General features: G+C 45.2%; 1 protein-coding gene across 1 annotated transcript; it reads left to right on the top strand.

Annotated features, from left to right (window-relative positions):
- LOC144326426 (uncharacterized) lies at positions 1-12,524 on the top strand. The gene is made up of 3 exons (XM_077922983.1): positions 1-76; positions 492-995; positions 12,196-12,524. The coding sequence occupies exons 1-3, from the start codon at positions 1-3 to the stop codon at positions 12,522-12,524; spliced, it is 909 nt and encodes a 302-aa protein (XP_077779109.1).
- Positions 12,525-13,384: the final 860 nt, after the last annotated feature.

Below are 13,384 nucleotides of genomic sequence, written 5' to 3'. Positions count from 1 at the left end.
ATGTTCCAGGACTACGTTGCCATGGTCAATAACAAGTTCCAAAGAGCTCCAGCAGTGTTGATGAGTGACAATGGAAGTGAGTACTGCTCACGTGAAATGCAGGCTCTCCTGGCCGAGGAGGGAATCGTACACATAACCACAATTCCCTACACACCACAGCAGAATGCCATAGCAGAGAGAAAGTTTAGATCCATTATGGATATGACAAGATGCATGCTAAGACAAGATCCCTGCCACAGAAGCTGTGGGCAGATGCAGCAAGCACATCAGTTTCTCTGCAGAACAGATTGCCAACGAAGGGCACGCCATTTGAACTTTGGCATGGGAAAGTTCCCAATTTGCCGCACATACATGTGTTTGGGAGTCTGTGTTACTACCTCATCCCAAAAAAACACAGACACAAGCTTGACTCCAGGGCACAAGCAGGTATCCTTGTAGGGTACGCTTCTGTAGGCAAGGGATACAGAATCATGGACTTACAAACTGGTAAGACAAGTGCGCACCATGCAGTTTATTTGATGAACATGGCAAAGCTGACACTAAGAATAGTGTTGTGGATTTTTCCAAGGAGTCAGAAAGGACTCAAGAACTTGTATACTTCCCTTCTACAACCTCAGAAAGTCAAAATCTGCCTTCCAGTGTTATAGCACCCCCCCCTACTGGTGATGCAACGGAAGACGCAGAGGACCAGACCCCTGGCAGCACCAGATACGAAGAGGAGGACGCGGATGGAGACATGCTAGTGTTGGAGGAGGATGAGGAAGCTGATGCTGTCACAGAACCAGAGGTCAGACGCTCATCCAGAACCAACAGAGGTGTCCCACCATTACGGCTGTCCTACTTTGCAGGGTCGGCATTTCCACAGGAACCTTCCACATGGGAAGAGATACAGGCGATGACAGCTGCTGAAGCCAGTCTCTGGTGGAAGGCCGCACAGGAGGAGATGGATGCACTGCATCAAAACAAGACCTGGACACTCACAGAGCTACCTCCCAGTAAGCAGGCCATTGGCAGCAAGTGGGTTTTCAAGGTTAAGAAGGGGTCAGGAGGAGAAATGCAATGCTACAAAGCTAGACATGTAGCACAGGGATTTTCACAACATTTTGGTGTAGAGTACGGTGAGGATTTTGTACCAACCGTGAGGTACAGCAGCATAAGAATGCTTTTGAGCATCGCAGCCTCCAAGCAAATGAGGGTGAAACACATTGACATTGCCACTGCTTTTCTTCACGGGCAGATTTCTGAGGAAATTTACATGAAATAGCCCAAAGGTTTTGTAAAACCACATGAGGCACATTTAGTGTGCAAGCTGCAAAAGGGACTTTATGGACTTAAGCAGGCTGCTAGAGCCTGGAACCAAAAGTTGCATAAAATGCTGACGCAGCTTGGGTACAAGCAATAATAATAATAATAATAATAATAATAATAATAATAATAATAATAATAATAAAAAATAATAATAATTTATTATTTATAACCCGCCCATCTGGCTGGGCTTCCCCAGCCACTTTGGGCGGCTTCCAAAAAAATATTAAAATACTGTAATACATCAAACATTAAAAGCTTCCCTAAACAGGGCTGCCTTCAGATGTCTTCTAAAAGTCTGGTGGTAGTTGTTCTCTTTGACATCTGGTGGGAGGGCGTTCCACAGGGAGGGCGCCACTACCGAGAAGGCCCTCTGCCTGGTTCCCTGTAACTTGGCTTCTTGCAGTGAGGGAACCACCAGAAGGCCCTCAGTGCTGACCTCAGTGTTCGGGTAGAATGATGGGGGTGGAGACGCTTCTTCAGATATACTGGACCAAGGCTGTTTAGGGCTTTAAACACTTTGAATTGTGCTCGGAAACATACTGGGAGCCAATGTAGGTCTTTCAAGACCGGAGTTATATGGTCTCGGCGGCCGCTCCCAGTCACCAGTCTGGCTGCCACGTTCTGGATTAGTTGTAGTTTCCGGGTCACCTTCAAAGGTAGCCCCACGTAGAGCGCATTGCAGTAGTCCAAGCAGGAGATAACCAGAGCATGCACCACTCTGACGAGGCAGTTCGCAGGCAGATAGGGTCTCAGCCTGCGTACCAGATGGAGCTGGTAAACAGCTGCCCTGGACATGGATTTGACCTGTGCCTCCATGGACAGCTGTGAGTCCAAAATGACTCCCAGGCTGCGCACCTGGTCCTTCAGGGGCACAGTTACCCCATTCAGGACCAGGGAATCCTCCACACCTGCCCGTCTCCTGTCCCCCAAAAACAGTACTTCTGTCTTGCCAGGATTCAACCTCAATCTGTTAGCCACCATCCATCCTCCAACCGCCTCCAGACACTCACACAGGACCTTCACCGCCTTCACTGGTTCTGAATTGAAAGAGAGGTAGAGCTGGGTATCATCCGCATACTGATGAACACCCAACCCAAACCCCCTGATGATCTCTCCCAGCGGCTACATGTAGATGTTGAAAAGCATGGGGGAGAGGACAGAACCCTGAGGCACCCCACAAGTAAGAGCCCAGGGGTCTGAACACTCATCCCCCACCACCACTTTCTGAACACGACCCAGGAGGAAGGAGCGGAACCACTGTATGACAGTGCCCCCAGCTCCCAGCCCCCAGAAGGATGTTATGGTTGATGGTGTCAAACGCCGCTGAACTAGGAAACATCTCTCACCTTTGTGCCTAGCCCGCCGGAGATCATCAACCAGTGCGACCAAGGCAGTTTCAGTCCCATGATGAGGCCTGAATCCCAACTGGAAGGGATCCAAATGGTCCGCTTCTTCCAGGTGTGCCTGGAGTTGTTCAGCAACCACTGGCTCAATCACCTTGCCCAAGAATGGAAGATTTGAGACTGGGCGATAGTTGGCCATCGTGGCCGCATCTAAAGATGGCTTTTTAAGAAGCGGTTTAATAACCGCCTCTTTCAGCGGGTCTGGGAAGGCTCCCTCAAGGAGGGAAGCATTCACCACCCCGCGGAGCCCATCGCCCAGTCCTTCCCGGCTATCTTTTATAAGCCAGGATGGGCAAGGATCAAGGAGACAGGTGGTTGGTTTCACTCGTCCAAGCAGCCTGTCCACATCCTCAGAGGTAACAGATTGGAATTGACCCCACGCAATTTGACTAGACAGGACTCTAGCACTCTCCCGCCCCAGCCCTGCTCCCACGGTGGCGTCTACCTCTTCCCGAATCTGAGCGACTTTATCTGCAAAAAACTTTGCAAAATCATTGCAGGAAATCATGTGGCCCGTACTGGGCCCCGATGTAGCAGGTGGTTCTGCTAAATTGTGAACCACCTGAAAAAGTCTCCTGCTGCTGTTTTCTGCAGATGCAATAGAGGCGGTGAAGAAAGCCTTCTTCGCCGTCGCTACCGCCACATGGCAGGCTCGACATTGAGCTCTAACCCGTGTCCGGTCAGCTTCAGAATGGGTCATCCACCACCAGCGCTCTAGCTGTCTCAACGATTTTTTCATTGCCCTCAGATCTGGGGAAAACCACAGGGCTGTCCGGTCTCCATGCAATCGGAGAGGGCGCTTCGGAGCCAGACAGTCAATAGCCCTGGTTAACTCCACATTCCAGCGGGCCACCAGGGAATCAGCTGAAATTGGACGTGGGAGGATTGAGAAAAGAGCTGGAAGAAAAAATCAATACAATTGATGGGAAATTAGAAAAAATAGAAAACACAATAAAAAATGAAAAAGAAAATGAGGAAATAAAGGAAAAATTAACAGAAGTCTTAGAAAGAATGAAGGAGACAGATAAGAAAGTACAAGAAATTAAGAATAAAAATCAACAAATGTTTAATTACTGCTGGAGACGGGGGGGGCGGCCTATAGGAAGGAAGTTGAGCAGTTGGGGGAGTGGTGCACGAAAAACAACTTACTCCTTAACTTAAAGAAAACAAAAGAGATCATTGTGGACTTTAGGAAATGTAAATTGAATATTCAGCCACTTATTATTGAGGGGAAGTGCGTGAAACAGGTCTTGGTGTTTCGATTTCTGGGAATGGAGTTGAGAGACGACCTAACCTGGGGAGAGAACAGCAAAGACCTGCTGCTCCAGAGAAGCGGACACGGAGCAATGGATCCAAACTACAAGAAAGAAGATTCCACCTAAACATTAGGAAGAACTTCCTGACAGTAAGAGCTGTTCGACAGTGGAATTTGCTGCCAAGGAGTGTGGTGGAGTCTCCTTCTTTGGAGGTCTTTAAGCAGAGGCTTGACAACCATATGTCAGGAGTGCTCTGATGGTGTTTCCTGCTTGGCAGGGGGTTGGACTCGATGGCCCTTGTGGTCTATTCCAACTCTATGATTCTAAGAGAGGACAGCAGAGGTTATATTTTCTGAGAATCCTCCGGAAAAACAACCTCTCAAAGGACCTGTTGATGGCATTTTACCATTGTACTGTGGAGAGCGTACTAACTTATGGTCTGTGTCTGTGGTTTGGGAGCTGCACGGCCAGGGGAAAAACAATGCTATCCAGGGTTGTAAAGACTGCAGAGAGAATTATTGGGTGCACTCTTCCCACCTGCAAGGTGCCATAAGAAAGCGGCAGAGATAGCACATGATAGTACGCACCCCGGAAATGATCTCTTTCAGCTTCTGCCTTCTGGAAGAAGGTATAGGGTTATAAAGGCCAGGACTAGCCGCCTGAGAAACAGTTTCTACGCTAATGCAATTCTGGTTCTAAACGCAGCATAAGGGGTCTTTGTAGTATAGTGTATTTTAAAATGGGGTTTTAGAGTTTTTAGGGGTTTTCGAATGTTTTATGTAGTTTTATGTAGTTTTTATGTAGTTTTGTGGTAGTTTTATGTAGTTTTTCAATTTCATTGTTCCACAAGGGACAATGACAATAAAGATATCGTAATCGTAATCGTACAAGTAAGAAGAGATAAACAAGCAGCCCTGATTTCAATCGATGCGGAGAAGGCTTTTGATAAAATCTCATGGGAATTTATGAAAAAACTATTAAAAGAATTGTGTCTAGGTGAAAAATTCCAAAAAGGTATAAATGCAATATATAACCAACAGAAAGCAAAAATTATTATTAATGGAGAGTTTGGAGAAGAAATCAATATCTTTAAAGGTACAAGACAAGGATGCCCCCATCCCCAATGTTATTTATAATAGTATTAGAGGTTCTATTAAAGAAAATAAGGCAGGACAACCAAATAAGAGGAATAGCAGTTGGTGAAAAAAGATACAAGTTAAGAGCCTTTGCAGACGATGTTATGATCACAACAGAAAATCCCCTACAATGTACACCTAGAATATTGGAATGCATAAACGAATATGGCAGATTAGCAGGATTCAAATTAAACTATGGGGAAACTAAAATATTAGTGAAAAATATGGAAGAAAAAGATAGAGTGAAATTACAAGAAATTACAGGATTGGAAATTAAAAAGAAAATAAGGTATCTTGGAATAAATTTAACAACAAACACTATAGATTTAAGTAATGAGAACTATGGGAAAGCATGGAATGAAATAAAAAATGATTTGCAAGTATGGGGGAAATTAAATCTTTCCTTACTAGGGAAAATATCGGTAATAAAGATGAACATATTACCAAGGATGGTGTTTTTATTTCAAAGTAGCCCAATACTAGGAGGAGATAAATGTTTTAATAATTGGAAAAGAGATTTAGCTAAATTCGTATGGTCAGGGGAAAAGCCAAGAATAAAACACAAAATAATGATAGATAAGAAGGAGAGAGGAGGATTTGGTCTCCCTGACATGGAGTTATATCATGATGCGGTGGGTCTGACCTGGCTAAAAGAATGGATCAAATTAGATGACTCAGATGTATTGGACTTAGAGGGAGTAGAGATGAGATTTGGATGGCATGCCTATCTAATAGATGAAAAAGGCAAAGTACATAAAGGCTTCCTAGGGCAGTGTTTCCCAACCTTTTTTGGGCAAAGGCACACTTGTTTCATGAAAAAAATCTCGAGGCACACCACCATGCCAGATGGGGAAAGGTCACTTTTTACTTATGTAAAAAAAAATAAAAAAATAGTAACAGCATAGAAGGTAATGGTTATCTCTTTGATGTCTGATGGGAGGGCATTCCACAGGGCGGGCGCCACTACCGAGAAGGCCCTCTGCCTGGTTCCCTGTAACCTCACTTTTCACAGTGAGGGAATTGCCAGAAGGCCCTTGGCACTGGATCTCAGTGTCTGGGCTGAACGGTGGTGGCGGAGACGCTACTTCAGGTATACTGGACCGAAACCGCTTAGGGCTTTAAAGGTCAGCACCAACATTTTGAATTGTGCTCGGAAAGGTACTGGGAGCCAATGTAGGTCTTTCAAGACAGTTGTTACGTGGTCTCGGCGGCAGGTAGCAGCGCTCACAGCTTACGGACTGCACCATGTAACAGGTGTCTGGCCCAGCAGCCTAAGGCGGACAAGCCACTGAAACAGGCATTCAGAATCCATTCATTTCATAAAACCTGCAGGGCTCAATCTCTGTGTTTGTGTATGTGTGTGTTTCTGTTTTGCCCAAGGGTCTGGGGGGTGGGAGAGAGCTCTTTAGCATGATGCTTTTAAAACAATTAAATTATCAACAAACAAACCTGATGATACGAATAGCAACGTCAGGTGCTACCGGGGGGGGGGGGAGAAGGGGGCCTACTCGGAAGTAAATACTGCGTCCAGGCGCAATTAGCGCTGATTTAAGGTGCACCAAGACTGCCTAAAAACCTCACCAAAGATATGCAACAAAGCGCTTCGTTGCAGAGGGGAGAGTTTGTGCACCGTGGAGGCTGGAGGGCTTCTATTCTACATGCGGGGGTTGGGGGGGGCGAGGAAAATGTGCTCCGTGGGGGGGCGGGGAAGGCAAGAAAAGGAGCTGAGCTCTAACTATAGGCTCCCACGCTTGAGCACGCCCGACTCGGTGGGGCGGACCACCCTCTCTCCTGGAGGAGGAGGAGGAAGAGGAGGAGGAGATTCCCATCCACGGCGTGGCCTCCCGCGCTCCTGAACGGGAAATCTCTGCAGCCCAAGACTCTCCGTGAGGCAGCTCCTCCCTTCCTGCCTTGAGCCGCCGCCAGCCGCGCCCCCCTCCCCAGTTATCTGCTGCCTGCCAAGCCCCGCCTCTCTTCATTGTCCTCCCCTTCTGTTTATTCCCCTTCCTCCATCCCTCGCTTTTTTTTCCTCTCTTTCCTTTTTTTAAAAAAAATATTTTCTTTTCCCCTTCTTTTTTTCCACCCTTTCTTTTTTCTCTTTCTCCCCCCCCCTCCCCGCCCTCCTGGGTTAAAGGATTTGAGCAATGGGTCTGGAGGTGGAGCTCGTCGGAGGATTAGCCCGACTCGCCCGCCTCCCTCCCACGGCACACTAGGCAACGTCCGGCGGCACACTAGTGTGCCGCGGAACACCGGTTGGGAAACACTGTCCTAGGGCATATAGTTAGAAAGTCTATATATAAGTCTATAAATATGGGAGAAATATAAAAGACTCCTAGAATCGAAAACTCCCTGGTGGGCATCGCCGGCAGAAATTGTCGCAGTGAAAAAATTAAATATGAAAGAAAATTGGGCTACCTATAAAATTCTATTAAAGGAAGAAAGCGGAGAATTGGAATTAAAGGATTATACAGAAATTAAAGCTCATATTAGTGATTGGTTCCAATATATTCAAATTAAGTATAGATTAGCGAAAGACAAAAAGTTAGGATTTGAAAAAGAAATATCAAAATTCGATAAATACTTAATACAAGGGGGGGATCTAAATTGTACAATCTGATCTTAGAGTGGGAAACAAAGGATGAATTGGTTAAAGCATCAATGATTAAATGGGCGCAAGATATTGGGGAAAATATTATGTTTGAACAATGGGGGAAATTGTGGAAAGAAGATAAGAAATTCACTATGTGTTATATATTGAAAGAAAATTACCTCAAAATGCAACATAGATGGTATTTAACACCTGAAAGAATAGCAAAAATGAATAAAAATTGTAGCGATGTCTGCTGGCGATGCAACACTGGAAAAGGGACTATGATACATATTTGGTGGAATTGTTTAAACATCAAACAATTTTGGGAAATAATTTATAACGATATGAAAAAAATGTTCAGATATTCATTTAGGAAAACACCAGAAGGTTTTCTATTGGGAATAGTACCAGGAAGCCTAAAGGAAGAAGACAAGACCTTATATTTATACGCAACAGTAGCCGCAAGGCTATTGATTGCGAAAAATTGGAAAAGCGGTATTGTACCGACAAAAATAGAGTGGCTTGCCAAATTATTGGAGTACTACAATATATCCAAAACAATGGGAGAAATTGGAAGGATCTCAAAAGAGAAGATAGACAGGACTTCCGGAGGCGGCGCGAAACCGTGATGGCGGACCTCTTCGAGCTGTGAAGAGGGGCACCGCAGAAAAGGGTTGTTCGCTACGGCGCAGCGGCAACCCATTAAGACAAACCACGAGTAGAGTGAGCTCGTGGCCGTGGGACTCGGCGGGCACCTGGAGCGAACCCGAATTCGCGGAAGGAACCCCGTAAGGGGCTCCGGAGTGAAGGAGGGGGAGCGGTGCTGTGAGTTCATCGCTCTTTCTGCGGAGGCGAAGCCGCGCGGCTGTCACGGATGAGCGCCGACCTTTCTTCCTGGAAACATCAGGCTGAAACAACAATCCCGTGAGTAAGGACCTGAAATTCGGTGGAATAAATTTAAAGAATTTGGCTGAAACCGGGAGACGAGAAAAAGGAAGTCCGTCTTCCGGCACTGCTTTTAAGATCAAAGCAAAGGACAGGAGGAGCTGAATGCGCTGTGTGGGGAAGCGTTAAAGAGGGACGTTCGTGCATTTTTAAACTTACTTTTAAAGAAGAAACACAGAATTACCAGTGAGTAAACCTTTAAAAATTAATTTGGAGCGGTCCCCTTGCCTGGGGGCAACAGAGGTTTTGATCTCCAAATCATCGGGCTGCCGGGGGGAAGTTGCCTTAACTGCGGAACTGTTACAAAACTCCTAGATACTTTTGGATACTAAAGTGACACTTTTGAGCTCAACTAGCTAGACTGGATATTGTTGCAGGCACCTTGTTGGAACTTTGTTAAAGTTTGGAAGTGCTCTGCAGAATCTGCTTTTTTAGAAATTGGAGATAACTGGAAGTTGCAGAGCCAGGATAAACTAAAAAATAAGGTGCGAGATTGGTTACACTATGCTCAAATTCAAGAGGTTTTTAAAATGGACAAAAAAGTTGGTTTCCAGGTGGAAAAATCGAAATTAGAGACGGAATTGTTAGAATCAAAAACTAAGACACTTTCGAAAATGTATAACTTGCTGCTTAAATGGAATACACAGGATGAGACAGTTAAATCTGCCATGATAAAATGGGCACAGGATGTTGGACACAACATTATGTTTGAAGACTGGGAAAGGTTATGGAACACCGGAATGAAATTCACGGCATGTAGTGCCCTGAAGGAAAACATTATGAAAATGATATACCGGTGGTACATGACCCCAGTCAAGTTAGCTAAGATACATCACCTGTCTGACAACAAATGTTGGAAGTGTAAGGAGGCAGAGGGGACCTTCTTCCATCTCTGGTGGACCTGCCCAAAAGTGAGGGCCTTCTGGGAAATGATTTATAATGAATTGAAAAAGGTATTTAGGTATACCTTTCCCAAGAAACCAGAGGCCTTCCTGCTGGGTATGGTGGACCAGAAAATGTCAAAGAAGGACAGAACTTTGTTTATGTATGCTAGCACAGCAGCAAGAATACTCATCGCAAAGAGTTGGAAGACACAAGATTTGCCCACGCTGGAGGAATGGCAGACGCAGTTGATGGACTACATGGAGATAGCTGAACTGACCGGCAGAATCCGAGATTTGGATGAAGAAACAATTGAGGGGGACTGGAAAAAATTTAAAGACTATTTGCAAAAATATTACAAACTGTATGAATCTTAAGATAGTGCACGATCAGGAAATGTTATGCTTTAGCAACTATGATTAAGTAAATGGTAAAACAAGTGATAAAAGAGAAAAGGAGACAAATTGAATCGAATATGTTATGTTTATTTTAAAGGCATTAAAACTGAGATACAATACATTGAATTTGGATACATAACAATTGAAAGTTACAGTGAGGTATGAAATAAGGTAACAAATTGCTGACATTGTCAATTTAAAGAACGCAGATCCGGAAGGGGTGGGGAAGTCCAAATAGGGATTTATTTTCTTTTTGTGTTGTTGTTTTTTTGTTAAAAAAGAAAAAATTGTTTCTTGTATCTACTGTATTTGTCTGGAATGTACAAAATTATGGAAAGAAACGCAATAAAAAATTTTATAAAAAAAAAAATCAAAAGAGAAGATAGACAGGGACTGGAAGGTGTTTAAAAGATACTTGCAAAACCATATCGAAAAATCAGAACTCCTATTAGAATGAACAAGTTCCGTTTCAAATACTGAAATACTAAATAAGATGGATAACAATGTGTAACAGAAAAAGAAGTATGAAAGTAGGTTAAAGGTGTGTGAAAGAAAGTAATAGAAGTGGAAATGACTTCCTAAAAATCATTGCAACCCCCCCTCCCCACCCACATGACCTGGGTTGCTGTGCGTAAGAGAAACCTGGTGGACAAGCAGCGGCAAGGACAGGCCCAGCTGCTTCATCCAACCAAGTCTCTGTTACACATGCCAGGTCAAGTCCTCCATCCATGATCAAGTCATGGATGGCAGTGGTCTTATGAATCATTGACCTGGCATTGCACAGCAGCACCTTCAGGTCATGTGGGTATCCCTTGCTGATTCTAGTATCTGTCCGGTCAGGACCAGACCCGGAGGCAGGGATAGTCCTCAGACAACGACTAAACCTGCCTCCTCTGTAATGACATGGTCTGGTCTTAGTGTAACTCCTCCTCCTACGCGTGATCACTGAGATCGGTTGTCCCAGCACATCCCCCTCTGTGGAACATGCCCCAACCATTTTGTTGGCTGGGACCCACTCCCCGGCAGCCCTGACCCCTCCCCTTAAGAACAAAATAAAACCTTAAAACAAAAACAAAACAAAAAAACCCCAGAAAATAATAAAACAATACAAACAAAAAACTGTAAAAATTACAAATCCATCAAAATCAAACAAATTCCCAAGCCCAACCCACCCCCACTCACCCCATATACAAAAAAAGTCAAAAGGGAAAGGAAAATTTTCAAACATTTTAAAAAGAACTCTGCGCCCCTCCGAGTCCTCCTGGGCAGCAGCAGCATTAACAGCAACCATCCTTTTGAGGCCTGTCAGGCCCCGCCGTGGGCCAGGTGGTGAGTGGCAGGAGCAGGGCCCTCAGGCACTCACACTGGGGAGTCCTCCTGGGCATCAAGCAGTCCATGTGAGGCTTCCGGCCCTGCCCCAGGCCAGGTGGTGAGTGGCAGGAGCAGGGCCCTCAGGCACTCACGCAGGGGAGTCCTCCTGGGCAGCAGAGCAGTAGCAGTCCTTGTGAGGCCTGTCAGGCCCCGCCCTGGGCCAGGTGGTGAGTGGCAGGAGCAGGGCCCTCAGGCACTCACACGGGGGCAAGGCAAGGCAAGGCAAGGCTGACAAGTGCTTGTACAGTAAGTCAAATAATGGACAATGCTCATATGTTCTAGCATTTGTTGATGACCTGATTATTGCCACAGCAAGTGAAAGAGATTATGCACAGATAGTAAAACACCTTAGCAAAGAGGTGGAGGTCATGGAACTGGGAGGTGTCCAATACTACCTTGGGATCCAAGTGGAAAGAGAAGAGGACGGCTCATTTCTTCTCAGCCAGAAACAAAAGATCCACAAACTGATTGAATGCATGCAAATGCAAGACGCACACCCAGTTGCAACACCCATGGCTACTGACTTCTTGAAGAATCAGCAGGATTTGAAGCGGTTGCCAGACAACAGTGAATACAGGTTGGTGATTGGTAAACTTTTGTATTTAGTTACCACATGTAGACCTGACTTAGCAAATGCTGTGGGAATTCTTAGCAGAAAGGTCAATACGCCCACTGAGCATGATTGGGCAAGTGTAAAAAGGGTGGTGCGGTATTTGAAGCGTACCATGAATTGTAAATTAAGGTTACCAGCTGTCAGAAATCCTAGGTTGGTTGGGTATACTGATGAGGATTGGGCTGGGGACAATGCTGACTATAAATCAAAAAGTGGTCATGTTTTTATGTTTGGGGATGGACCTGTTGTGTGGGGTAGTTATAAACAGAGCTGTGTAGCATTGTCTTCCACAGAATCAGAATACGTTGCAGCGACAGAAGCATGCAGAGAGGTTGCGTGGCTCGATCAACTCATCAAGGACTTTGGGTTGGTGAGAAAGGAACCTGTCAGCTTGCTAGAGGACAATCAGAGTTGCCTGAAGCTGACACAGAGTGAGAAGTTCCACGTGAGAACAAAACATATTGGGGTGAAGTACCATTATATACCCAAGATGATCCAGGAAGGACTTGTAGAACTGTCTTACTGCAGCACCGAAGAGATGACTGCTGACATCCTGACAAAGCCCCTGCCAAGAGATAGTTTCCAGAACCTACGTGTAAAGCTGGGACTCTGTTGGTACTAAAGGGTTAAGAGGTAACAAGTCGCTCTAATCACTGAGCAGCTGGAAGTCATTAAGCATCCAGGAATGTGAGTTAGTTTGTATAAATAGTCAGTTCACCCGTGTGTTTGTCCCTTCCCCCTTCCTTTGACCTGATTCGCAGACTCAGTTTGTGGCCATGGGCGTGTTTGCTGATATGAGTTAAGTTTAGAGTAAAGTTGTTTTTCTTTATGCCGGAGATAAAAGCATGTGTGCTTTATCGCCAGGGTTTTTCTTTTGTAAATAAAGTTTTTTCCTGAGTTCCAAAGTGCTTGCTCCAGGATTCTTCATTGAAAGGTACTGACTCTCCTGCCTTCTTCAACTGCTGCACGAAATTCTCTGCTGAGATAAGATTTATGGCGTTGGAAGCGCACTGGACGTTTACTTAACATTAAACTAATTAAAGTTTAATGGACAGACTCTGGGTGGTTGAATAAAGTTATTTATGTTTTGTGCATGTTGTATTGCCTGAGAAGGGGTATGTGGGATGTGAAACACAAGAGCAGTCAAATACAACATCCCTAGAGTGGACATAAAAGGGGATGTGTGGACCAGCCAGTCGGAACTTCCTGTTTCTCCTATGCTGGGAGAGACTTCCTCTGCATGTGACTAGAGGTGGGCGTGGCCTCACCTGTGCAGGTAACAAAAGCATAGGACTGGCCACCATCTCTCTCTCTCTCTGACCACATTCATCAAAGAAGCAACATCTGCTTAGCCTAAGATGCTGTCTTGGCTTCCAGCCAAGAGAGGAAAAGGAGACTGTCTCCTTATGGGATAGTTTCTGTTAGTTTCTGTTTTACCACTGAGCAGCTGCTGGGAGTCACAGGACTCTGTTTACATTCCAG

Source organism: Podarcis muralis, chromosome W, assembly GCF_964188315.1.
Source record: "Podarcis muralis chromosome W, rPodMur119.hap1.1, whole genome shotgun sequence".
NCBI lineage: Eukaryota > Metazoa > Chordata > Lepidosauria > Squamata > Lacertidae > Podarcis > Podarcis muralis.
The sequence above is the reverse complement of the archived record's forward strand: the minus strand, read 5'-3'. Positions and strand labels throughout refer to the sequence as shown.